This window comes from Hyperolius riggenbachi, chromosome 2 (assembly GCF_040937935.1).
Source record: "Hyperolius riggenbachi isolate aHypRig1 chromosome 2, aHypRig1.pri, whole genome shotgun sequence".
Taxonomy (NCBI): Eukaryota; Metazoa; Chordata; class Amphibia; order Anura; family Hyperoliidae; genus Hyperolius; species Hyperolius riggenbachi.
The window spans coordinates 217154775-217179304 of NC_090647.1; the positions used below are offsets into that span (position 1 = coordinate 217154775).

The 24530-nt window shown below is 42.7% G+C and overlaps 1 protein-coding gene across 1 annotated transcript in view; it reads left to right on the forward strand.

The window, feature by feature from the left end:
* OCA2 (OCA2 melanosomal transmembrane protein) overlaps window positions 1-24530 on the forward strand; it is a 489993-nt gene that overhangs the window by 373429 nt on the left and 92034 nt on the right. The window contains exons 18-21 of the mRNA XM_068268142.1: window positions 3830-3938; window positions 13710-13837; window positions 15531-15590; window positions 22595-22699. Coding sequence (XP_068124243.1) covers window positions 3830-3938; window positions 13710-13837; window positions 15531-15590; window positions 22595-22699 — 402 coding nt within the window. The remainder of the gene's footprint in view (window positions 1-3829; window positions 3939-13709; window positions 13838-15530; window positions 15591-22594; window positions 22700-24530) is intronic.

Genomic DNA, 24530 nt, shown 5'->3' on the forward strand with positions numbered 1-24530 from the left:
CCTGCTCACGGCAAACCGCCAGCGGTTCTCCAAGAACCGCTACACAATGTAGCGAGTGGCAGTGTTCTCACTGCCGCGGTTGCGGTTAGCGATAACCGCAACCGTGCTGCATGCAGCGGTTTGCCGGCGATGAGCGTTCCGCGATTAGCAATCGTGATTAGCATGCATAGCACGCTAATCGCGATCACTCCAAAACTGCTGCAGTGACCAGTGATTTTTCCGCGCTAGTAGCGGGAAAATCACTCGCGCAAAACGCCGGTGGTAATCGCCAGCGTTATGCGATTTTAAGTGTGAACGGGCCCTTACCCACCCTGTTTTAAAAGAACAGGCAAATGTTTGTGAATTATGGGGGCTGCCATCTTTGTCATGGGGCAACCATCTTTTTGGTTGAAAGGAGGTGACAAGGAGCGGGAGACACAGTTCCATCTATCCTGTGTCCTGATTACCCCTCCCAGCTGCACGCGCTAGGCTTCAAATGTCAAATTCAAAATGTAAAAAAAAAAAAAAAAAAAAAAAAAATTGCACCAAAACAGCAGAACGAGAACAACAAATTCAGAAATCCCATCATGCTTTGCACAGCATCAGGGGAAAAAAGCCCAGGCAGTTTTCTTCTGTGCAGCTAAAAATGAGGCTTGTATAAGAGAAACAAAGTTCTGATGCTGTGAAACTGTTAAAGAAACTTAAAGCCTTTTCAGTGCTGCTGAGTCGATTTTTAGTCCGGAGGTTCACTTGAAGGAACATGTGACACCATATCATGTGTTATATGATAGTCATGATTGCAGGCAGGCTAATAAAATCTTATATGTTGGACGGAGCACTAGTTACTTAGTTTATAATCATGCATTGTTTATAGCATCAAACCAAAAATGAATTTGCTATACACCTTATGTATTTGTGACAAAGACAGAGGCGCCAAAAGAATAAAAACAATGCTTAAAAGGTTTAAAAATTGCTGGGGAGGCAGTGGTGGACTTACCTCCAGCAGGCAGACACAACAAGCTGTGTATTTAGAACAAATTAAATTTATTGGTACACTCCGGGGGTAGTCGAAACGCGTTTCGCAGGCAAACGCCCGCTTCCTCAGGCAATAGTGGACGGAGTACACAACAGCATTAGGTCCGGGTAACACCTGGCGCCTCGTCTGATGATAATGAAATGACCCAATCCAACACTTCATCTGACAGTTTGTCAAGATGGTGTACATGCAAAAGAGCAACGTAATGTAACTTACATCCATTAAATGGACAAACCTTTTTTTTTTTTTTTTTTTTTTTTCATTTTAAGGACTTTTTTGGTAACTGAATAGAAACAACTTAAGTAGTCCATTCGCTTAGTCTCTTAATTGAACTACTTCTCATTCATCATTCTTCTCTCTGTGCAGAGTTCACTTGTGCAGTCAATAAATACACAAAATGTGGTTCAGAAGGCTCACCCTGATGCCCTTAAGGGGGGACGTTAATGGGGTATCAAAGCCAATACCAATAATGCATCACAATGCATACAATGAATTCAAATTTGGAAATGCTGACTAAAGTTCTCACATTGGTAATGGTATACATTTGAATAGATCTACTGTACATCAGGGATATAAACCTAGATAAATGTCCACTGTAACTATTACCTAGAATAAATGACAGTTTTTAATTTAAACCAATGTTAGGTTTATATTGCCAGAAAAAGCCATTAAGCAAGAATAATTCGAAGCAGAACTTGCTTCATTAGGAGAATCACCCAAGATTTCTTATACTTTAATAAAATGCCTGTATTCCCAGAAATGCTGTACAATATGCATAATTCCAAGTAGGACAGGTAATAATGAATAACAAACTGCCCCATATTGTCAGTATAAACAATATTAGCAATGTGGCATTTAGTAATAATATATAAATCCCTGCATGCCTATAAATGATACGTTTGCATAGAGGGCCAGGTTGGGACTTTAAAAGGGAAAATGACCTTAATTCAGGTTAGTATATACAAGACCACTCACCTTTATTTATAATTAAACTTATTAAGTGTTACACTGATAAAATTGGATACAATCCATATAAAAGTGCTGGTATCCTTCAATTACTTCATAATCGTTCACCCATCCTTATATACAAATATACACACACACACACGGCACTTTTTGTCTGATGGATTCCCCAATATAGAACAATTTGTCAATCCACCTTTATTCTCTTACTGCAGAGCACCAAATCTTAGGGATCGTCTGGTACATGCCGACATGGATATGTCGTCTACAAAACCAGTGTTGACACGGAAGGGTAGCTTTCCATGCTTAAACTGCATACACTGCATACACTGCATACACTGCAGTTCTGTCATCAAAGGTGATGAGATTGTTCATCCCTACAAGGGTACTAAATTTAAAATCAAGGGATGTCGCACGTGTGACTCCATGTTGTATATGCATTGAAATGTCCATGTGTGCTTCTTTATATAGGTCAGACAACCCAGAAAATGAAGGTACAGCTATCATGGCATAAACATGCGATCCGTGAGAATCTGGTGGACCAGGCTCCTATACTTAGCTACCTACCTATACTGAGGACGTTGTTTTTTTATATTTGGTCGCATCATGGCTATAATGTGCAGTGCATATTGTCGTGTGCTGTGCAATCACTCCAAATGGAGGGGTGCAATCTCACAAATTTGCCTCAAGCATCAAAAGGTCTACAGGCCCTGGGTAAACAGCATCTAACTAGCAGTGACAAGCCTATATTAAATTATGATTTTTTTTTTTTTGGTTTCTGTTGCTTGGGGGAAGGAGCTGCATATAAACTCTCCAGTATCATATTTTAGCATACAATCTTACAATCTTATCTACTCTTTATTCAAAACACCATTTTGACAGGTGTTAGAAAGGGGTACAGCCACAAAGTGTTACCGTCACGATCAGGTCTTAATTACTTTTTCTGTCAGGATGGAGAGTCACTACACATCTTGCCCTAGTCACAACAAGTGTTATTTAAACAAGACATGCATGGAAAATCTCAACTGTGACTTATAATTAAATAAAAATGTGATGTATGCAAGATAATAAACTTCTATCAGATTCATACTGTCTTTTGTGCCTTGGTTATTGTGACTTTTTGAATTGATGTCTAGGCATTATAGTTATCAAATCAGCATGGAAATAAGTACTGAGGTTTGTTTTATCTGTATTTGAGGCAGATTTTTTTTTTTAATTTTTATTAACAGGAGCCTTTAATAAATAATGAATACAGACTTTACCATTTGGCTTTTAAAATGCTTACCTAGCTTAACTTCAGGACAACCTGCTATCAAATATGCCCAGCTGAAACCATGCAACCCTTGGTTCAATATCCACCTAAATGCAATTCAAGTCTGATTCTCTGCCATGTGTAAAGGTGCCCATTAATTGAACAATTTTTTTATCTACTGCAATCTTTTGACGCAATATTTACAATCAAGTTATTTGAAGGTAATAATTGTTCCTATGAACAGGTCGATATGGGCATTTTCACTCTTCCAATTCGATCGTAAAATCCAACATTCGGATCGTTTGAATTTTCGGATCCAGTCGCCCATACAATTGTTTTACAATGATTTTCACCACACACTGCGCAGTTGACTGTACAATTCAATTGTAAAAATAAGTTTGCATCTGATGAAAAATTGTGCTGTTATTGAGCACCTTATGATAAAGTAAATTGTGGAAGCATGATTTTAAATTCTATTATCTTTCAGACGGTCTATCTATTTGATTTGTTACATACTCAACTATCTCATTATAAGATCTGTTTACTGATTATCATTGAATAGTATTTTTTACAGAAAATGTTACTTTATTTACCAACAGAATGGAATAACAGACAAGTGCCTTTTAATCAAATGTTTGTCTATTTTGGGATTTGTCATCCTGATCTTTTTCCTCAATTCGTTTGTTGCTGCAATTCACTTGGACCTTGGTAAGGCTTACATTTCTACAATTTATCTTTGTGTATATTGTGATCTGTGTGCTTAGGATTGGTAATCATCAGCCAAACTGGTTTAAAAGCTTAAGGAAGGGTGATGACCCCAAAAATGGCGGGCTGTTATCCAAGCTGCATTTTTATGCTTAAAGGAATCAGGCATTTTAAGATAGCACACATCTACTTACCCATGGCTTCCTCCAGCCCCTTGCAGCCGATATGTCCCTCGCCGCAGCTCTGCTCCCAGCCGCCAGCTCGGGGTTCCGTCCAGTGCAGATGCCGGGTAAGTAGATCTCTACTATCTTAAAATGATTCCTTTGAGTGCAGTTTTTATTACACTGGTGGAGCCAGCCTGTCAAATAGACTTCAAGAGGCTATACAGCCTGTGATGACATTTTTCTTTGATGGACTGATCATCTTGTCATTTGTTACCTGCAGTTCTGTTCCTCCTGAAAACCTCCCAGAGCTACATGGCGGCTGACTTCTGTTGCATAGCCTGACCCCTTCTAAAAACAAAAACAAAAAAACAGGGTGTTTTGGGGTTTTCTCTACTTGAGATTGAGAATGCCACGGCGGTTTTCAGTAGGGCGGCAGGGCTATGCAACGGAACCCAGGGCCACGTGGGTCCAGGAGATGTACAGGAGGACCAGAGCTGGCAGGTAACTAGAACTTTTAAATGACAAGACAATTAGACCATCAAAAGAAAATGCTATTAAATGATGTAGTCTCTTTAACCTCCTTGGCGGTATGAAAAATACCGCCAGGAGGGAGCGCAGCAGTTTTTAAAAAAAAAAAAATTTTTTTTAATCATGTAGCGAGCCGAGGGCTCGCTACATGATAGCCGCTGCTGAGCGGCATCCCCCCGCCCGCTTCGATCGCCTTCGGCGATCTCCGATCAGGAAATCCCGTTCATAGAACGGGATTTCCTGGAGGGCTTCCCCCGTCGCCATGGCGACGGGGCGGGATGACGTCACCGACGTCACTGACGTCGGGACGTCATTGGGAGTCCCGGGCCACCCCTCGGCGCTGCCTGGCACTGATTGGCCAGGCAGCGCTGGGGTCTGGAGGGGGGGGGGCCCGCGCCGCAGCAGATAGCGGCAATCGGGCAGGGGCCGGCGGCGATCAGAGTGCTGGCGCAGCTAACAAAGTGCTAGCTGCGTCCAGCAAAACAAAAATTATGAAAATCGGCCCAGCAGGGCCTGAGCGGCACCCTCCGGCGGCTTACCCCGTGTCACACACGGGGTTACCGCCAAGGAGGTTAATGAGGAACTGTAACCACAATATCATAATGAATAAAAGTGCTTATTGTTATTGCAAGATTGATTTATGTATTATTTAGTCAGTGCTTGCCCATTGTAAACATTTTTTTTCTCTCCCAGATTTACTTTCTGAAATGTATCACAGGTAGCAACATCTTTAGTGCTGGCAAGTGATAACTGCAAAATGTTCACATAGCTGGCCTCCCAGAATGCTCTGGGGGAAGGGGGAGAAGAGTTCCACATAATAAATAGCCTAGGATAAGCCTCACTGGGAGGTCGAGGCTACACAATAATATACAGCGATATATAGCTATAGGAAGTGTTTCTGATGCTGAAACCAGGATATTTAATGTAAAAATAAGTATCCTAATTTACTTCACTCTACTACATCATTACAGTTCCTCTTTAAGTGCTTGACTCTAAATGACTTGACATGTCATGATGAGATCAATGTGTGTACAGTGTCAAACATATAAATAACTATGCATTCCTTTATTTTCTTCATGTATGCAAGTGATGGTTGGTCTATAGATGGGATCTAGTCGGACAATAGCATAGCCCGAAATGATGACGAGTTTTAGCCATAAAACTTTTCTGGAAGAGAACAGCTTCTGAGTGCAGGGGATAAATGAAAAAGTCAATAGCGCAAAGATTTTGGCTTTGGCGCAGTCTTTCACATAATCGGACACAGTTCTAATAGCTAGGAGTAGGAGGATAGATACAATGGTTTATTGCATCAGTTTATTTTCAGCTCAAGTTTGCTTTTATGCTAATTAAACATTTCGTAGACAAACTTGTACTAAAACCAGTGCACTATCAAGAACATGAACTGTATTTATATACGTATTGTATAATCTAACCAAACCCAAAGCAGTACGAGGGATTTGTTGTAAATATATCCTAGATATGCCTTCAAACTGTGTAAATGTGTTAAAATTGGAAACATTTTGTACAACTGATTTTATGAAAAAGTAAATGTACAAAGTTTTATATATCAATCGAGAGATATTGCCATGTGTAACATTATTTCTTCATACTTTGCAAATATACTGTACATTATTTGACTGCAATCCTCTTTAACAGGCATCCTAGTAGAGGGCAGTAGAGAGGTGCCTGATGTAAGTGTGGAAAATGCCTAATATGGGGGGGCAATAGCAGCTATGGTCAAGCTGCTTAATGTACAACTGTTCCACCAGCTCACTGACACCTTCTGCAGTCCTACTTTTGGTGTATGGTAGCTGCCTCTTCCACAGGCAGATAAGGAGAAAGAACTGTAAGAAATTAGCAGCTGGGTGGGGTCTAATGAGGGCAAAGTTCATATACACTGAAAAAGACATTTTGGCTGCTCTAAAGCGGTTATGGGCCAGAGCTCTGTTAGCTAAGTACTCAAAAACCTAAAATCACTGCCAGAGTTTGCCACAAAGTAGGATAAACAGGTTGTACCTGCTTAATGCAGATGATTCCAGTCATAGACATCAAGTTGGACTGCTGCAGTTAGAGGCAATAGGGATATGCAAACCTCTTAATCTCCTTAGCGGTAACCCCGAGCTACACTCGTAGTAGCTGCTGGGAGGTCCATGCAGAGCATTGCTCACAGCAGGCGTTCACTCACCTCCCGGGCAGACGCTGGTGGCCATTCCTCTTCCTGTCCATAGAGGCTCTGCATCACCCTAGTGGGATCGCTGACTGTCTTCATGATGACAGCTGGCAATCTCACTATAGGGTTACAGCACCGTTCGGAGAATGGAGGAATCATACAACCAAGGAGGTTAATAAATATGTTGGAACTGGGAAGACAATCACATTGGAGCAGAGCAGCTGAATGATGCAGAGGGAAATTACGTAGTGTGAGTGGTGTGAGTGGTAGAATTATGCTGCAGGGGAATAACCAGGGGAATGTGGCAGGGACAGGTGGACCATTGGGAAGAAAATGTTAGTAGGCAAATAAAACATAGCCACTTATAAAGTTACCCTTTCCCCTGAGTTTTCTCATAAGAGATGTTTAAAACATACAATTCCATTTAAAGTAAGCTTAAACGGAAAATAAACTCTGGAGAAGATTAATTGTAGGTATAGTTGCAATGGCATATGGAATCATATTTTCATTGTAAGGAGTTACATTTTGACTGCGACATGTGCACACACTGCACAGCAGTGTGACATAAAATCTGGTTTATTCAGCTCCTAACTAGTGTTGGGCGAACATCTAGATGTTCGGGTTCGGGCCGAACAGGCCGAACATGGCCGCGATGTTCGGGTGTTCGACCCGAACTCCGAACATAATGGAAGTCAATGGGGACCCGAACTTTTGTGCTTTGTAAAGCCTCCTTACATGCTACATACCCCAAATTTACAGGGTATGTGCACCTTGGGAGTGGGTACAAGAGGGAAAAAAAATTAGCAAAAAGAGCTTATAGTTTTTGAGAAAATCGATTTTAAAGTTTCAAAGGGAAAACTGTCTTTTAAATGCGGGAAATGTCTGTTTTCTTTGCACAGCCACAGGTAACATGCTTTTTGTCGGCATGCAGTCATAAATGTAATACATATAAGAGGTTCCAGGAAAAGGGGCCGGTAACGCTAACCCAGCAGCAGCACACGTGATGGAACAGGAGGAGGGTGGCGCAGGAGGAGAAGGCAACGCTTTGAGACACAACCACCCAGGCCTTGCATGAGGACAAGAAGCGTGCGGATAGCAATTTGCATTTTGTCGCCATGCAGTCATAAATGTAATACAGATGAGAGGTTCAATAAACAGGGACCGGAAACGCTAACCCATCACAGATGTTCATTGTTCATGTTACTTGGTTGGGGTCCGGGAGTGTTGCGTAGTCGTTTCCAATCCAGGATTGATTCATTTTAATCTGAGTCAGACGGTCTGCATTTTCTGTGGAGAGGCGGATACGCCGCCGATCTGTGACGATGCCTCCGGCAGCACTGAAACAGCGTTCCGACATAACGCTGGCTGCCGGGACCAGCACCTCTATTGCGTACATTGCCAGTTTGTGCCAGGTGTCTAGCTTCGATACCCAATAGTTGAAGGGTGCAGATGGATTGTTCAACACAGCTACGCCATCTGACATGTAGTCCTTGACCATCTTCTCCAGGCGATCGGTGTTGGAGGTGGATCTGCACGCTTGCTGTTCTGTGTGCTGCTGCATGGGTGTCAGAAAATTTTCCCACTCCAAGGACACTGCCGATACCATTCCCTTTTGGGCACTAGCTGCGGCTTGTGTTGTTTGCTGCCCTCCTGGTCGTCCTGAGTTGGCGGAAGTCAGTCTGTCGGCGTACAACTGGCTAGAGGAGGGGGAGGATGTCAATCTCCTCTCTAAAGTCTCCACAAGGGCCTGCTGGTATTCTTCCATTTTGACCTGTCTGGCTCTTTCTTCAAGCAGTTTTGGAACATTGTGTTTGTACCGTGGATCCAGAAGGGTATAAACCCAGTAATTGGTGTTGTCCAGAATGCGCACAATGCGTGGGTCGCGTTCAATGCAGTCCTAGGCCGAAGAGGTCATAGCCTAGGGTCACAAAACCTGTTTATTTGGGCAATTTCAATGGTGGCGAGTCTGACGTACATAAATCGCAGCAATGGCCGTTAGCAACGTCTGAATCTCAGGAAATGTCTCATGCAGGTAGAAGACATATTGTTAGACTTGGATTCCAAAGATGGGGTCCCTACATCTCTGCAAACCAGAGTTACAGGGGTCCAAAATTGGTAAAATCCCCCATAGGATTTCATTGCCTCCCTATTTCACTTTCCAAAATCTCACATCTTTTCAAAGGGCAATGGCTCAGCAGTACCAAATTTTCTAGCATTGTAGGGACCCTTAGGGGGAACATGACTGGTGAGTTTCGGGCCCCTAGGCCGAAGAGGTCATAGCCTAGGGTCACAAAAACCTGTTTATTTGGGCTATTTCAATGGTAGTGATGGTGGCGTACATAAATCTCAGCCATGGCCGTTAGCAACGTCTGAATCTCAGGAAATGTCTCATGCAGGTAGAAGACATATTGTTAGACTTGGATTCCAAAGATGGGGTCCCTACATCTCTGCAAACCAGAGTTACAGGGGTCCAAAATTGGTAAAATCCCCCATAGGCTTTCATTGGGCCTCCTATTTACCGTTCCAAAATCTCACACCATTTCAAAGGGCAATGGCTCAGCAGTGGCAAAACTCACCAGTCATGATCCCCCTAAGGGTCCCTACAATGCTAGAAAATTTGGTACTGCTGAGCCATTGCCCTTTGAAAAGATGTGAGATTTTGGAAAGTGAAATAGGGAGGCAATGAAATCCTATGGGGGATTTTACCAATTTTGGACCCCTGTAACTCTGGTTTGCAGAGATGTAGGGACCCCATCTTTGGAATCCAAGTCTAACAATATGTCTTCTACCTGCATGAGACATTTCCTGAGATTCAGACTTTGCTAACGGCCATTGCTGCGATTTATGTACGTCACCATCACTACCATTGAAATAGCCCAAATAAACAGGTTTTTGTGACCCTAGGCTATGACCTCTTTGGCCTAGGGGCCCGAAACTCACCAGTCATGTTCCCCCTAAGGGTCCCTACAATGCTAGAAAATTTGCCACTGCTGAGTAATTGCCCTTTGAAAAGATGTGAGATTTTGGAACTGTAAATAGGAGGCCCAATAAAAGCCTATGGGGGATTTTACCAAATTTGGAGCCCTGTAACTCTAGTTTGCAGAGATGTAGGGAACCCATCTTTGGAGCCCAAGTCTAACAATATGTCTTCTACCTGCATGAGACATTTCGTGAGATTCAGACGTTGCTAACGGCCATTGCTGCGATTTATGTACGTCAGACTCGCCACCATTGAAATTGCCCAAATAAACAGGTTTTGTGACCCTAGGCCATGACCTCTTCGGCCTAGGACTGCATTGAACGCGACCCACGCATTGTGCGCATTCTGGACAACACCAATTACTGGGTTTATACCCTTCTGGATCCACGGTACAAACACAATGTTCCAAAACTGCTTGAAGAAAGAGCCAGACAGGTCGAAATGGAAGAATACCAGCAGGCCCTTGTGGAGACTTTAGAGAGGAGATTGACATCCTCCCCCTCCTCTAGCCAGTTGTACGCCGACAGACTGACTTCCGCAAACCCAGGACGACCAGGAGGGCAGCAAACAACACAAGCCGCAGCTAGTGCCCAAAAGGGAATGGTATCGGCAGTGTCCTTGGAGTGGGAAAATTTTCTGACACCCATGCAGCAGCACACAGAACAGCAAGCGTGCAGATCCACCTCCAACACCGATCGCCTGGAGAAGATGGTCAAGGACTACATGTCAGATGGCGTAGCTGTGTTGAACAATCCATCTGCACCCTTCAACTATTGGGTATCGAAGCTAGACACCTGGCACAAACTGGCAATGTACGCAATAGAGGTGCTGGCTTGCCCGGCAGCCAGCGTTATGTCGGAACGCTGTTTCAGTGCTGCCGGAGGCATCGTCACAGATCGGCGGCGTATCCGCCTCTCCACAGAAAATGCAGACCGTCTGACTCAAATTAAAATGAATCAATCCTGGATTGGAAACGACTACGCAACACTCCCGGACCCCAACCAAGTAACATGAACAATGAACATCTGTGATGGGTTAGCGTTTCCGGTCCCTGTTTATTGAACCTCTCATCTGTATTACATTTATGACTGCATGGCGACAAAATGCAAATTGCTATCCGCACGCTTCTTGTCCTCATGCAAGGCCTGGGTTGTTGTGTCTCATAGCGTGGCCTTCTCCTCCTGCGCCACCCTCCTCCTGTTCCATCACGTGTGCTGCTGCTGGGTTAGCGTTACCGGTCCCTTTTCCTGGAACCTCTTATATGTATTACATTTATGACTGCATGCCGACAAAAAGCATGTTACCTGTGCAAAGAAAACAGACATTTCCCGCATTTAAAAGACAGTTTTCCCTTTGAAACTTTAAAATCGATTTTCTCAAAAACTATAAGCTCTTTCTGCTAAATTTTTTTTTCCTCTTGTACCCACTCCCAAGGTGCACATACCCTGTAAATTTGGGGTATGTAGCATGTAAGGAGGCTTTACAAAGCACGAAAGTTCGGGTCCCCATTGACTTCCATTATGTTCGGAGTTCGGCCATGTTCGGCCCGAACCCGAACATCTAGATGTTCGCCAACACTACACGTGACCCGTTCGGCCAATCACAGCGCTAGCCGAACGTTCGGGTAACGTTCGACCATGCGCTCTTAGTTCGGCCATATGGCCGAACAGTTTGGCCGAACACCATCAGGTGTTCGGCCGAACCCGAACATCACCCGAACAGGGTGATGTTCTGCAGAACCCGAACAGTGGCGAACACTGTTCGCCCAACACTACTCCTAACCAAAAAAAAATTAGCTTTGAGCCAGAGAGAACTCTAGTCATCAGGGAATGTTTGCACAGCTAGATAAGTGGTTTTTCAGAGCTTAACCTCCTTGGCGGTAACTCCGTGTGTGACATGGGGTAAGCCGCCAAAGGGTGCCGCTCAGGCCCTGCTGGGCCAATTTACATAATTGTTTTTTTGCTACACGCAGCTAGCACTTTGCCTGCTTTAGGGCTTGTTCACACTGCAGGTGTTTTTGTTATTTTTAAGTGATTTTTCAAAATCGCCCTGAAAGCATTACACAATGATTCTGTATGAGATAGTTCACATATGAGTGGCTCGTTTGCGTTCCGCTTTGTAAAGCGGTGCTTGAGCCATTTTTGAGGTAATTTCGCCTCAATGAAAGGTATAGAAAACACGCAAAATGCTCACAAAACCGCTTTGTGGAGCGATTGCATTCGTGTTTTTAAGAATTAATGCATTGTATTTATTCTTTATCGGATCAAAAAGTTCACTTCCTGGCTCAGGGAGTGAATTACCAAAAGGCTTGGGAAAAACTCGTCAGAAACCGCTAACCACAAAAACGAATCGCACACCCAAGTTCCAGGAATTGGGAAAAAATGCCTCAAAAAAAGCCTGCCGCGGACAGACATGCGGGCCCGGAACGCAATGTGAATAAGGCCTTAAAGTAGGTTTTAGTAACAGGTAAAATGTAGAGATTAAACTATTTCCTATGAGAACAATCATGATAAAATATTACTGAATATGGACCAACATGTGGTAAATAAAATCCATAAACACTACAATAGAAAGTAAAATTGCTATGAACCTGCAGCTCCTATACGACACACGTTTTCTGCATGCTAGTTCAGGTACTTCAGTGACTAATTAATCTTCCGACACACCAGCCCTCAATAAAAAAAAAATTAAGGTGCTCAATCTGCTCATCTGCCCTAGGTGGGATTGTTTTTTTTTTTTTTTTTTACATGTTTTGTTGTATTTTAAATAAGATTAGCTTAGTTTAAGACTAACCACCCAGTGGAAAATGAAAGTCCATATATTTATGGAAATTAGAAAAGAAACCAGCTTCATTTTTTTTTTTTGTATTTGCTATTCTGAGCGAGTGGGGTGAGGTTCCCAGGCCATAAAATTACTAGGTAAAAAACAAATAGAACAAAGTTATGCTATCCATGACTTCTGTGTTGACCACATTTGGTGCCAGCTCTATAGACTAGCTTTCGATTTATAGGGAAGTCTGAAATAATCTAAATGACTGACTCCTCACGGTAAAGAAATGGTTTTGGGCATTTAAAACACAATTTTCTCCCCCCAAAAATGAGGAAAAGTCCCTGCATTTTTATATGCCGAATACAGGGAGTCCTCAACTTAGATCGCCCGCCAATACGAACCACCAACCCGCCACAATGACTGAGACTCCCTGTATTGTCCCCTGTGTCTCTCCCCTCCCTCCCGTGTGTATGCTGCTCCCATGTGTATAATTAGCAATGTCGGCAGGTTGGCTCACCTAATACATGGTTCCTGCAGAAATTGTAGACCTCTTCTCTCCTGTGCGGCTCCCCTAGTGCCAGCTTCTGCTGATGAAGTGATCAGCAGAAGCTGGCACTAGGACAGCCGTGCAGGAGAGAAGAGGTCTGCTATCACCAGGGATTAGGTGAGCCAAGCTGCCGAAACTAATTATACACAAGGGAGTGGAGACACATGGGGGGGGGGGGGGACACGGGGAGCTGGAGAAAAACGAAGGACAAAAGGGGACACAGGAGAAAACAATAATTGGGGAGAACATCTACAAGACACTTCTGTAACATGGACACACCAGGTTTAGTGTATATAATATATATTTTCTCCCGGTTTTTGTCCTTTAAACCTCAGTACGTCTTATATTCCAGAGTGCATTATATGCTAAAAAATATGGCTTATATGCTAAAAAATATGGAAGGTCATGCTGAGCAGATTACTTCCCGTGAACCAGTTTTTAAAGCCAGCTGGGCTAACCTGTACAGATGAGATTGCCAGATTAATGGATCCCCCTATCAGTAGACCCAAATATGTTTAAGAACATTCTTTGGATGTTTTATTATGTTTTTATCATGCAAGAATTATATGCTCAATGGCCTATTTTCATTATGTTTTTCCCCTTTTTGGGTTTACAGGATGGATTGCAATCATGGGTTCATTGTGGCTCCTTGTTCTAGCTGACATCCATGATTTTGAAATGATCCTACACCGGGTGGAATGGGCAACTTTGCTCTTTTTTGCTGCACTGTTTGTTTTAATGGAGGTAATAAACTGTTAAAATAAAGGATAAAAACTATTACTACTTCCGAAAATATCTGGCATTGACAAGGAATACCTACTGGCCTCTTTGTATGAGCAATGATGACATGAATGCTTCAGTAGTCAGTAGGGATGGCGATAAATGCAGGTTTCCGATTACGCGGACATTTTTGCATTGTCTCATTGGCCAAATACTTTCAAACTGACTATGCATTCTGTGATTGGTCCAATGCTTCCGAGTTCTGGGATTGGGTTAAAATTACTGAGTCGTGGTAACGCTGTATTTCCAAGGAAATCCGATTTCTATTTTCAGAATTTTGAGTGGAAATGAAGATTTCCAATTGGAAATGCAGAAATGTAAATTCCACAAAATCCAAATGAGCATCCCTAGTAGTATGCAAGCAGCACCACAAAGTGCAAAGCTAGCAGCATCCTGAATGATTTTATGCCAGACTTTTGCCATTCTCTTTTCTAATATCTAAGGCTAATTTCACACCAGGACGTTGCGTTAGAGGGGGCGTTAAGGTCGCATAACGTCCCCCTAACTCAACGCCTGGTGGTGCTGGATCTGGACGTCAGAGTGAGCCGCGTTGTGCAGCTCACTCTGGCGTCAGTGATGCCGTGATGCGCACGCGGCATCACGTGGTCCCGCCGGCCAATCGCCGCACAGAGCGGCTGCTCCAGGAAGTAAACACTGCACGTCATAACGTGCAGTGCATATTAATTAGCCATGTGCCTGGCCGCTCTCCGCTCCTCCCCAACATTACTGAGCATGTGCAAGCAGTCTAACGCGGCTCAGCCGCGTCTAAAGTACTGCATGCAGTACGTTGCCTTGTGACGCAGCGTTACAATGTAACGCAACGTCCGCACTGTGAACAGCCCCATTGATTTTTCATTACTGTGCGGTGGGCTGCGTTACAGGCTGCTCTAACGTGCGCCTGTAATGTCCCACTGTGAAACCAGCCTTAAGGCACAAGTTGATGATTTGCAAATCCGGATATGGGGATGAACTGTGGATAAAAGCTGTGAAATATTTTTAACATAATATAAAAATTCACATTAGTATGTTTTTGTGAGCAGACCTTTTAATACTATGTATCTGTAAGTAAATCAAGATGCAGATGCCACATTTTACTATTCAGATAAATTCAGGCTTCATGCATGTTTTCCTCTTTCTATTGAATTAAATATTTAACAGTTAAGTTTTGCAAATTATTTAAACATACTCAGTCTATATGTTTTAAAGCATGCCTGTCACAAACCTCAGGGGTAGAAAGTCATTAAAAAATGGGAAAAAGACCCTATGGAGACAGAAGCGTTCTTTTGTGAATACTGTATATCATTTAACCATTAGTCCAGATATAGAATGGTGAAACTTGCATAACGTAAGTACTAGGGCTTCCAATTGATGAAACCGCTCACCACGCTGGTAGGTCAATAGGGCCTCTTTGGTAGTGGAATGGATGTAGACAAGCCACATTTTTTTTGTAGACAAATCTAAATGTGCCTTGTAATTTTATCAGCCATCTCTTGAACTGATAATTATTTTTCATTGCAGATAACTGAATATATATTTTTTAAGTTTATTAGTTTGCTCAGCCTGCATTTAAACTGATTAAGGCTGCTCCTATATTCACATTAAAAAATGTGTTTATAATCACTCATTTTGTTCTTATATTGCACATTTTCTCTTTTAGGCTTTGGCTAATCTGCATTTAATAGATTACATTGGAGAACAAACAGCAGTTCTTATAAAGGTGAGTTGTATGAGATTTGGGCACCTTGTGGCACTCACGATTTGGGAACCTTGTGGCACCCACGATTTGGGCACCACCACAGGCTGTAATGTGGATTATGGTTGTAGCAGTGCTCACTGAGTAATTTGGGTGCCGGCAATAGCCACAGCCTAAATTACAACATAAATGGTGTAATTCAGGTGCCAGCAATATATTTTTTTTCAAAACAAATGTCCACAGACACCAGAGAGTATGAACATCCAAAAAGCTTTATTTAATCAACTGGTACAGCATATCAATGGCTAACATGTTTGCGACTGTGCGTCCTTAGTCTAGCTAAAATCTATTAACCCTTCGCACTCTCGCATGCAAATGTTCAAACAAATGCATTCACAGATTCACTCATCCAGGCACAACTGTTATCCCTACAGCTAAGTTAAAAGCCGGGGTCTTAGTTCACAGAAGAATGCATTCTAATGCTTAGTCACCTATACTGCGCAGAAGTACCCAGGTAAACATAGGTGTCCTAACTCTGGCCCTGTAACATGCATAGTGCAGACATGCAAACACATTCATTGCATCAAACCTATCAATGGATTAGGAGCACACATCCTGACGTCCTCTCCTGGGACAGATAGTGCATCTTACCAATCACACATGGGAGCTAACGTAATGTATCCATGTGCACTATGCACATACACCAGCATAAGCTGTGTGCATGCTGACAAACACATACAGGGGAAGGAGGGAGTGCACGGAATTAGACCCTAGCCACAGGGGTCAGTAACCAGAAGAAAATACATATATCCAGGCACATCGCCTTTAGTCAGGACATTAAATAAGTTATTAAAGCGGAATATAACCCTGCATTTCAACTTTGCTCTAAAACATTATTTACAGCATATTATATGCAAAAAGCATTTTTTTTTTACTAGACCAGCATTGGAAGGGTTAAACACAGAGGTTTTAAGTTCCGTGCAGACATTCAGATAGTTACATTCTATTTAGTTAGTGTGTAACTGTTTATCAATAGATACATCTCTTTGGCTGTCCTCCAAGCTCCTTCTCAGTGAGAGAGATGAGTCACAATAAACACATATTTGTAAACAAAAAGTATCTAACTCAAGTTCGGATTCGTCTGCAGAAATCTCTAGGGACTTTAAAGCCCTGTGTAACCCTTCCAATGCTGGTCTAGTAAAAAAAAATGCTGGTTGCATATAATATACTGTAAATAATGTTTTAGAGCAAAGTTGAAATGCAGGGTTATATTCCGCTTTAAGGAAAGGGAGGTGCTGAAGGGGGTGTGGCTAGAAAACAGCAAAAATCTATTAACCCTTCGCACTCTCGCATGCAAATGTTCAAACAAATGCATTCACAGATTGTCTCATCCAGGCACAACTGTTATCCCTACAGCTAAGTTAAAAGCCGGGGTCTTAGTTCACAGAGGAATGCATTCTTATGCATTCTAACTAGAGGCGATGTGCCTGGATATATGTATTTTTTTTCTTCTTCTTCTGTGAACTAAGACCCCGGCTTTTAACTTAGCTGTAGGGATAACAGTTGTGCCTGGATGAGTGAATCTGTGAATGCATTTGTTTGAACATTTGCATGCGAGAGTGCGAAGGGTTAATAGATTTTTGCGTTTTTCTAGCCACACCTCCTTCAGCACCTCATTTTCCTTAATAACTTATTTAATGTCCTAACTAGAGGCGATGTGCCTGGATATATGTATTTTTTTCATATTTTTTCTTAGTCTAGCTAAATGTTTCAAGTATCAATATTGGTATATAAACCCTAAAACACACCCGTAAAGGGCGAGCTCATAAAAAACTTAAAGGTGTATAGCTCAAATAGATCTACATACTAGATAATACATTTAAAATCAATTCAAATATATGCACCATTCAAAGTAAAAAACAAAGGAAAAAAAATTAAAAGGACACAAATATATAAGATTCAAATCTCACCTGGCATACAGACCCCCTAGGGTGCTGGTACCCCAGGGATGCTTATCCGGATTTCGGGTATCCAAACTACCCAGGTAATCCAAACTTTTTCTGCTATCCGAACTCTGATTCGGATTCCGGATATCTGTAAATCCAAATGGCACTATCTGAGTTAACTTGGATATCTATCCGAAATCCGGAATCCGGTCAGATACTTAGGTCGTATACCCGAATAGATGGTTTTAAGGGCAGACATCACATTGGAGGCATAAGGTGAGATTATACCTTGCGATAAGTATCTCCTCATCTCACTGAGCATGCGACCCTCTCCACCTCCTGATAAGAAGTGCTCGTGTCACCATCATGCACCTGTCTGTTGTGTCTGGCAAAGTTAGAAATTCTGTCTGTTATGTTAGGGTTCCATTAAAATGTTTGGAAACCTCTGCAGCAATAGACGAGTCCTGCAGTCCACCATACTGTATATTGCAGCTTGTAAAGGTGATGGAATACACCACGGATGTAGTATTGCAGTTCATATACAACCAGAGAGGAAAACTCTTACTATTTGCAACCAAGACCATTTGGCATGCAGGCCGGTGACATGAGCAATACCTACTGGCTGAATAACTATTTCTAAAAGATCCTGTGGTGGAAAGCCAGGTGGGATGGAGGAAAAAGGATAGTGGACAGGCTAGTTGCCTAGGAAGGGGCTGGTGTGTATGCGACTTTACAACCCGGCTGCAACATTTCATGCAACTTTCAATCAGCATACAGAATCTGGATTCTTTTTAATGTTAGTCGGTTTATTATATTGCTGAAGTGCATTTGGTGATAAAAATAACCATTCTATCGCCCCCCCCCCCCCCCTTAACAAGTTCTAGTCACTCTGCGGGAGATTCCATGCAACAATCTTTGGACCGTGCAGTATTGTTTGCTCTCATGAGATCCTCCTCTGTACACCTCCATAGTACAAGGCAATCCCTCAGAGCTGCAAATTCGTTTGCGGTGTACTCATCCATAGAGCAGTTCCTCCTTGCTTGTATAAATTCGCCCACTGGGATTCTCCTGGTAGTGTGTTGAGGATGGCAGCCAAAAGCTTGCAGGATCGAGTTCCCAGCACAGAACTTTCTATAGGGCTTGGTTTGTATGGAGCTGGTGCTAGACTAGTCAAACCATGCAGGGTAATATCAACACAATCAATTTGATTGTGTTAAAGGACAATCAATCGGATTGTGTTAAAAGACAACTGTAATGGGAGCAGTGGCGTACCTAGGGCAATTTACGCCCTAGGCTCGCTACATGATTTTTAAAAAAGTTTTAAAAACAGTGCTGCGCTGCCCCCTGGCGGATTCTAATAGACCGCCAGGAGGGTTAAGTGAAGGCGAAGGTCCATAGACCAAAAAATAGATAAAATCCTAGAAAGATAAAGGGGTACTCTGAGGGAAATGGTTATTTTTTTTTTTTACATGTAACATTAGAATACCAGAACCAAATCATGTTATCATACAGCTTATTGAAGACCAAGAGATCTTTTTTTTTTCCCCCCACTCAAGCCCAAAGGGCATGTGGCTTCAAAGAACAAGATCCAATAACGCTCTTCGTAGGAGTTTTTCACCAGTCCCCTCTCCTTTTATTGCACTGGACATGTTCTATACCAAGAAATTGAAGCTTGGTAACACCCCTTTAGGGTCAACCCTCATATGCTCAATAACACAGGGGCATCTCCACCCATTATGGACAGACCTGCAGTAATCCTTTTACCTTTGTATCTGGGGAAAAAGGAGGATGCAGACCACGTCCTAGAAGGATTATGCAGCTTTTTGCAATGAATAGCGGAGATGCCGCCGCGCGGTCTGGCGGCGGGGCGGCTGCCTCCGCGTTCAGACTGGCGGTTTCCACACAGCAACATGTGTCTGGTTTGCCTGGGCCTTCTAGTGCACACAGATGGAGAGCTACGCGCGCGTGCCAGAACACAGGACCTTTATACCAGCAGAAGAGGTATTAGCTGATCAGGATGATCAGCTGATCCCAGCGGAACTCCTGATTCGCTAAGTGGCTGGGGGGCGGCGCTGCAGAGCGCTGTAGTATTATATAGATCTTGCTTGTCAGTTGCTGGTTGTCTGCCGTTGCGAATACTTACGTGTGAGCACTCAGACCTCAGTCAGATCCTACAGTGTGTTAGAACTAGGTGGACCTGGGAATTCACACTTAGCCAGATTCTGCTCTTGTCATTTGCTGTGTTATACTTTAGACCAGTTCCAGGGTGTTGAGACCAAGGACCTCACACCCAAGCTTAGGATTACTGTGTCATTGCTGTGTTATACTTTAGACCAGTCCCAGGGTGTTGAGACCAAGGACCTCACACCCAAGCTTAGGATTACTGTGTCATTGCGGTTATACTTTAGACCAGTTCCAGGGTGTTGAGACCAAGGACCTCACGCCCAAGCATAGGATACTGTTATTCTTTAGACTAGTTCCCGGGTGTCGAGACCAAGGACCTCACACCTCAGACTAGGATTGTGCTTGATATCTGTTATGATCTTTGGCTCTGTCAACCTCTCTCTTGCTGTCTGATTCGGTACCTCTGCCTATCTGTCTACCAGTTGCCAACCTTGCCTGTACCCGGTTACCGAATTAGCCTTCTGTCTTTGTACCTTATCTGCTCGAGTGTTGCCGACCTGGCCTGCCCGACTCCATCTGTGAATCCTGGGCTGCAGTACAGTCTGATTTCCAGTCTACCAGGAAATCACTGGCTGCAAGATTATCTCTATCTTTTTCTCTTAAAGAGATAGTCCCTGCACAGCCAAGGGCCACCAGCTCCTCAGGTGGTCGCTGGCCGTAGTTTATCTGTGTCTCCCGCCCCAAGATTGATAGCCTACAGTTGCACCAAACACTTACACTTCATTAGGTGTCCAGAGGTTAGTCATACTTGTATTATTGGTGATTCTGCAGATCATCCATAATCGGGTATACATCTGTATTGTTGATGCTTCTGCAGATCATCAATAATCAGATTCTCTCTGTGTGCTGACACCAATCGTTACACTTTTCAGGTATTTACTTTTTAACCCGTCACCTCGTATATCCTTTAAGCATCACCGTTCAGTGCATCAGTTCTCTCCCCTTTTGCGTAAGTTATCATAATTTTGTTTTTTTATGTGTTGCTTATGACTTAAGGCTTCTTTCATATGTACATCTGCACTGAAAAAAATCCTTGGCTATAGGTAATAGCTATAATTTTCTCTGTAGATGGCAATGCAGTTTAGAATCGCTAACAAGCCTGTTTAAGTAGTGTATCTGCACACACTCTTTTACCTAACCACTTCAGCACACAATAAATCCTACAAATAACAGTTCTGCAACTATATACTCTTTAACCACTTAAAGAGACTCCGTAACAAAAATTGCATCCTGTTTTTTATCATCCTACAAGTTCCAAAAGCTATTCTAATGTGTTCTGGCTTACTGCAGCACTTTCTGCTATCACAGTCTCTGTAATAAATCAATGTATCTTTCCCCTGTCAGACTTGTCAGCCTGTGTCTGGAAGGCTGCCAAGTTCTTCAGTGTTGTGGTTCTGCTATGAACTCCCCCTTCCAGGCCCCTCTATGCACACTGCCTGTGTATTATTTAGATTAGGGCAGCTTCTCTCTTCTCTCATCTTTTACAAGCTGGATAAATCGTCCTCTGAGCTGGCTGGGCTTTCACATACTGAGGAAATTCAGACAAGGGCAAAGCTGTTTGCAGGAAGAAAAGAGCAGCCTGAAACTTCAGTGCATAAGAGATGCAGGGGGAAAGAAACACACAAATGATCTCTTAAGATTCAAAAGGAAGGGTGTATACAGCCTGCTTGTGTATGGATGTATTTTCTATGTGTGGACATACTGTACATCAACCTACTTCCTGTTTTGGTGGCCATTTTGTTTGTTTATAAACAAACTTTTTAAAACTGTTTTTAACCACTTTTAATGCGGCGAGGAGCGGCGAAATTGTGACAGAGGGTAATAGGAGATGTCCCCTAACGCACTGGTATGTTTACTTTTGTGCGATTTTAACAATACAGATTCTCTTTAAGGACCAGGGCTGTTTTGGCTGATCTGTGCTGCGTGGGCTCTCCAGCCACATGGCAAATCGCTGAAACTTCAGTAAGTGAAAAATGCCTTGTACGCTATAAGATTGTAAATCTGTTCTTTTTGGTGCTCAGCGCCAAAGCTGGGCACAGCCATAGCACTAGTGCCATGCTGTGTGGGGAACGTACGAGTAATTCGGTGATCTGGCTATTGACAGACCCAGAGTTGCTACAACTTGAATAGTATTTAACGCCACCGGGGAGTTTAGCGGCAGCAGGGAGAGATGTAATTCGGCTCGCCCTGCGTCCAGCTGCCCGGCACCGAAATAATATGTACTCACGAGACTGGACTTATGAATCTTGCTTGCTCATCCCTAGTTGCCATTCTCCAGAATAGTTGGGACATGGACTAAGTGCTAACTAAAAGCAAACTGATGTAAAAGTCCCAAGAACGTTAGCTCTTTATAAACTGTCACTGGTATTTTTAGAATAGTAAGCAGTGCAATAAGTTCTCAGAAGAGCTTTACTAAGCAATTCATCTCTTCCATGCACGTTTATAAATAGACCCGTTAATTTCTTTCTGATGTTCACGCTGCTAGTAACTGCAGTGTTTCCTAAGTGTAATAGGATAGTGAAAGCTCTCTACTGCATGTATACTCTGAGCCCTTAAGCACATTCATAATATTTAACTACTCTGTCAAGTCTCATTACTCAAATGAATGGCAAAAAAAAAAATGCTAGCGTAGTGTTTATGGGAGAATTAATTTGTAAAAAGTCATCACCGTTTCAAATCTCCAGATACAGATATTGTTCAGTTTTGACCTACATTATGCATGTAATTTTATATTATATTAAGGTTTATAATTGCCCCTGTTTATATTTGAAAATCCCATTAATAGCTTCAGTTTTTGTGTTAACAGAACGGTTTTGAGAACATTTTCAGTTGTCGCACTTCTTTTACTCAATGGCAGCGTTTTAACTAACATTTTGTTCATAATTCTTTTAATAACAGGAAGTACCTGAAGATGAAAGACTAGCAATTGCCATTATTTTGGTAGTGTGGGTTTCAGCTTTAGCTTCATCTTTAATTGACAACATCCCATTCACCACTGCAATGGTAAGTCTTAAGCGTAGATGGATTTTTTTTCCTTCTCAGATAAAAGGCTTCTACTGTAGATGTTGCCTAGTGACAAGCAAGCAGAGAAGAGAATTCAATAGCTACAGCATAATGCACCTGACTTAAATAGTTCTGTAATTCTGCACACATTATACATGTTCAAGTTTGAAAAGATGCCCTTACTGGTCATTATGCTTAATGAGAAAATGGAAATGTGGAGGCATTCTAACTTGATACTTCTATAATTTCCTATTGAGCACAACTTTTGAGGAATGCCATTTCCTTCCAAATCTTGTCTTTTAAGCTTGCCATGTAAATGTACCAAATGCTCAGGCTGCTTATTATTCCCAGCTGAATTAAGTATTCTTTTTATAACCTTGGTTTTCTGTAAATTACTGTATTTAGATCCAACTCAATAGTTCTAATTTTAGTGTAGTCAAGGCTTCATACAACTTCTTCCTGTAATATCACTTTAGCTTGGTGCCAGATATAGGGTTTGTGTACTGAGTGACATGATGATTAAACAATGCAGAGAAGTCCATCTTCAGCACACAAATTTAAAAGGGAACCTGAACTGAGTAAAATTATTTAAAATAAACACATGACGTACCTGCAAATGAATATTATATGCTAACCTCATTGCCCATTCCTCTCAGAAGCTCGCCATTTTCTTCTTACAGTGATCCCTTCCAGTTCTGACAAGATTTTGTCAGAACTGAAATATACCAGTTGCTGTCAGTTATATATCAGCTGCTGTCAGTTACAACTGAATGTGAAAGGTAATATTCATGTTTTCCTATGGCTCAAGTGGGTGATATTACAGTTTAACAGTGTACTGACCAGGAAGCTGTTATGGGGTAATAACCATTTTCAAAATGGAGGATAGAGCGTTTCATTGATCACAGTGGACAAATGCGACGTGGGAGAGGAGAAAAAGATTGATGAGTAGACTACACTGGAGGTAAGTATGATCTGTGTATGTTTATTTTGACTTTTAATTTTCAGTTCAGGTTCTCTTTAACCATCCTGGCGATATGGACGAGGTCAGCTCAGGCCCTGCTGGGCCAATTTTCTTCAAATAAAAAGGTGCACACGCAGCCGGCACTTTGCCAGCCGCGTGTGCTACCTGATCGCCGCCGCAGCGCGGCGATCCGCCGCGTGCAGCGGTGAAAGAGGGTCCCCCAAGCCGCCGGAGCCCAGCGCAGCCGGAACAACTAGTTCCGGCCAGCGCTAAGGGCTGGATCGGAGGCGACTGACGTCAGGACATCGGCTGACGTCCATGACGTCACTCCGCTCGTCGCCATGGTGACGAGGCAAGCAAAACAAGGAAGGCTGCTCATTGCAGCCTTCCTTGTTAATTCTGATCGCCGGAGGCGATCGGAATTACGCTTCAGGAGCGCCCTCTAGTGGGCTTTCATGCAGCCAACTTTCAGTTGGCTGCATGTAATAGTTTTTTTTTTTATTTAAAAAAAAAAACCCTCCCGCAGCCGCCCTGGCGATCTTAATAGAACGCCAGGGTGGTTAAGGGAGTCTGTCCAATATAAAAAAAATGCCTATTGCAATTGAAGGCTCAAGAGTCTCTACACTCAACGGTAGTTTGGGACACACCCAAGCCATGAAATGTCTTTTCTCCCCACCGTGGCCTAAGGTATTGTGATAAAAGGCCTTATGCATGTATTCATGGTAATGTGGTAAAAGGCCTTATGCATGTATTCATGGTAATGTTGCTGTGCACAGACATCGCACAGCAATATTACCCTTACTATCGGCAATGTGTACCACGTGTAATGCTATTGGCGCGACTTGTGCTACGCTACTAGTCAGACACAGA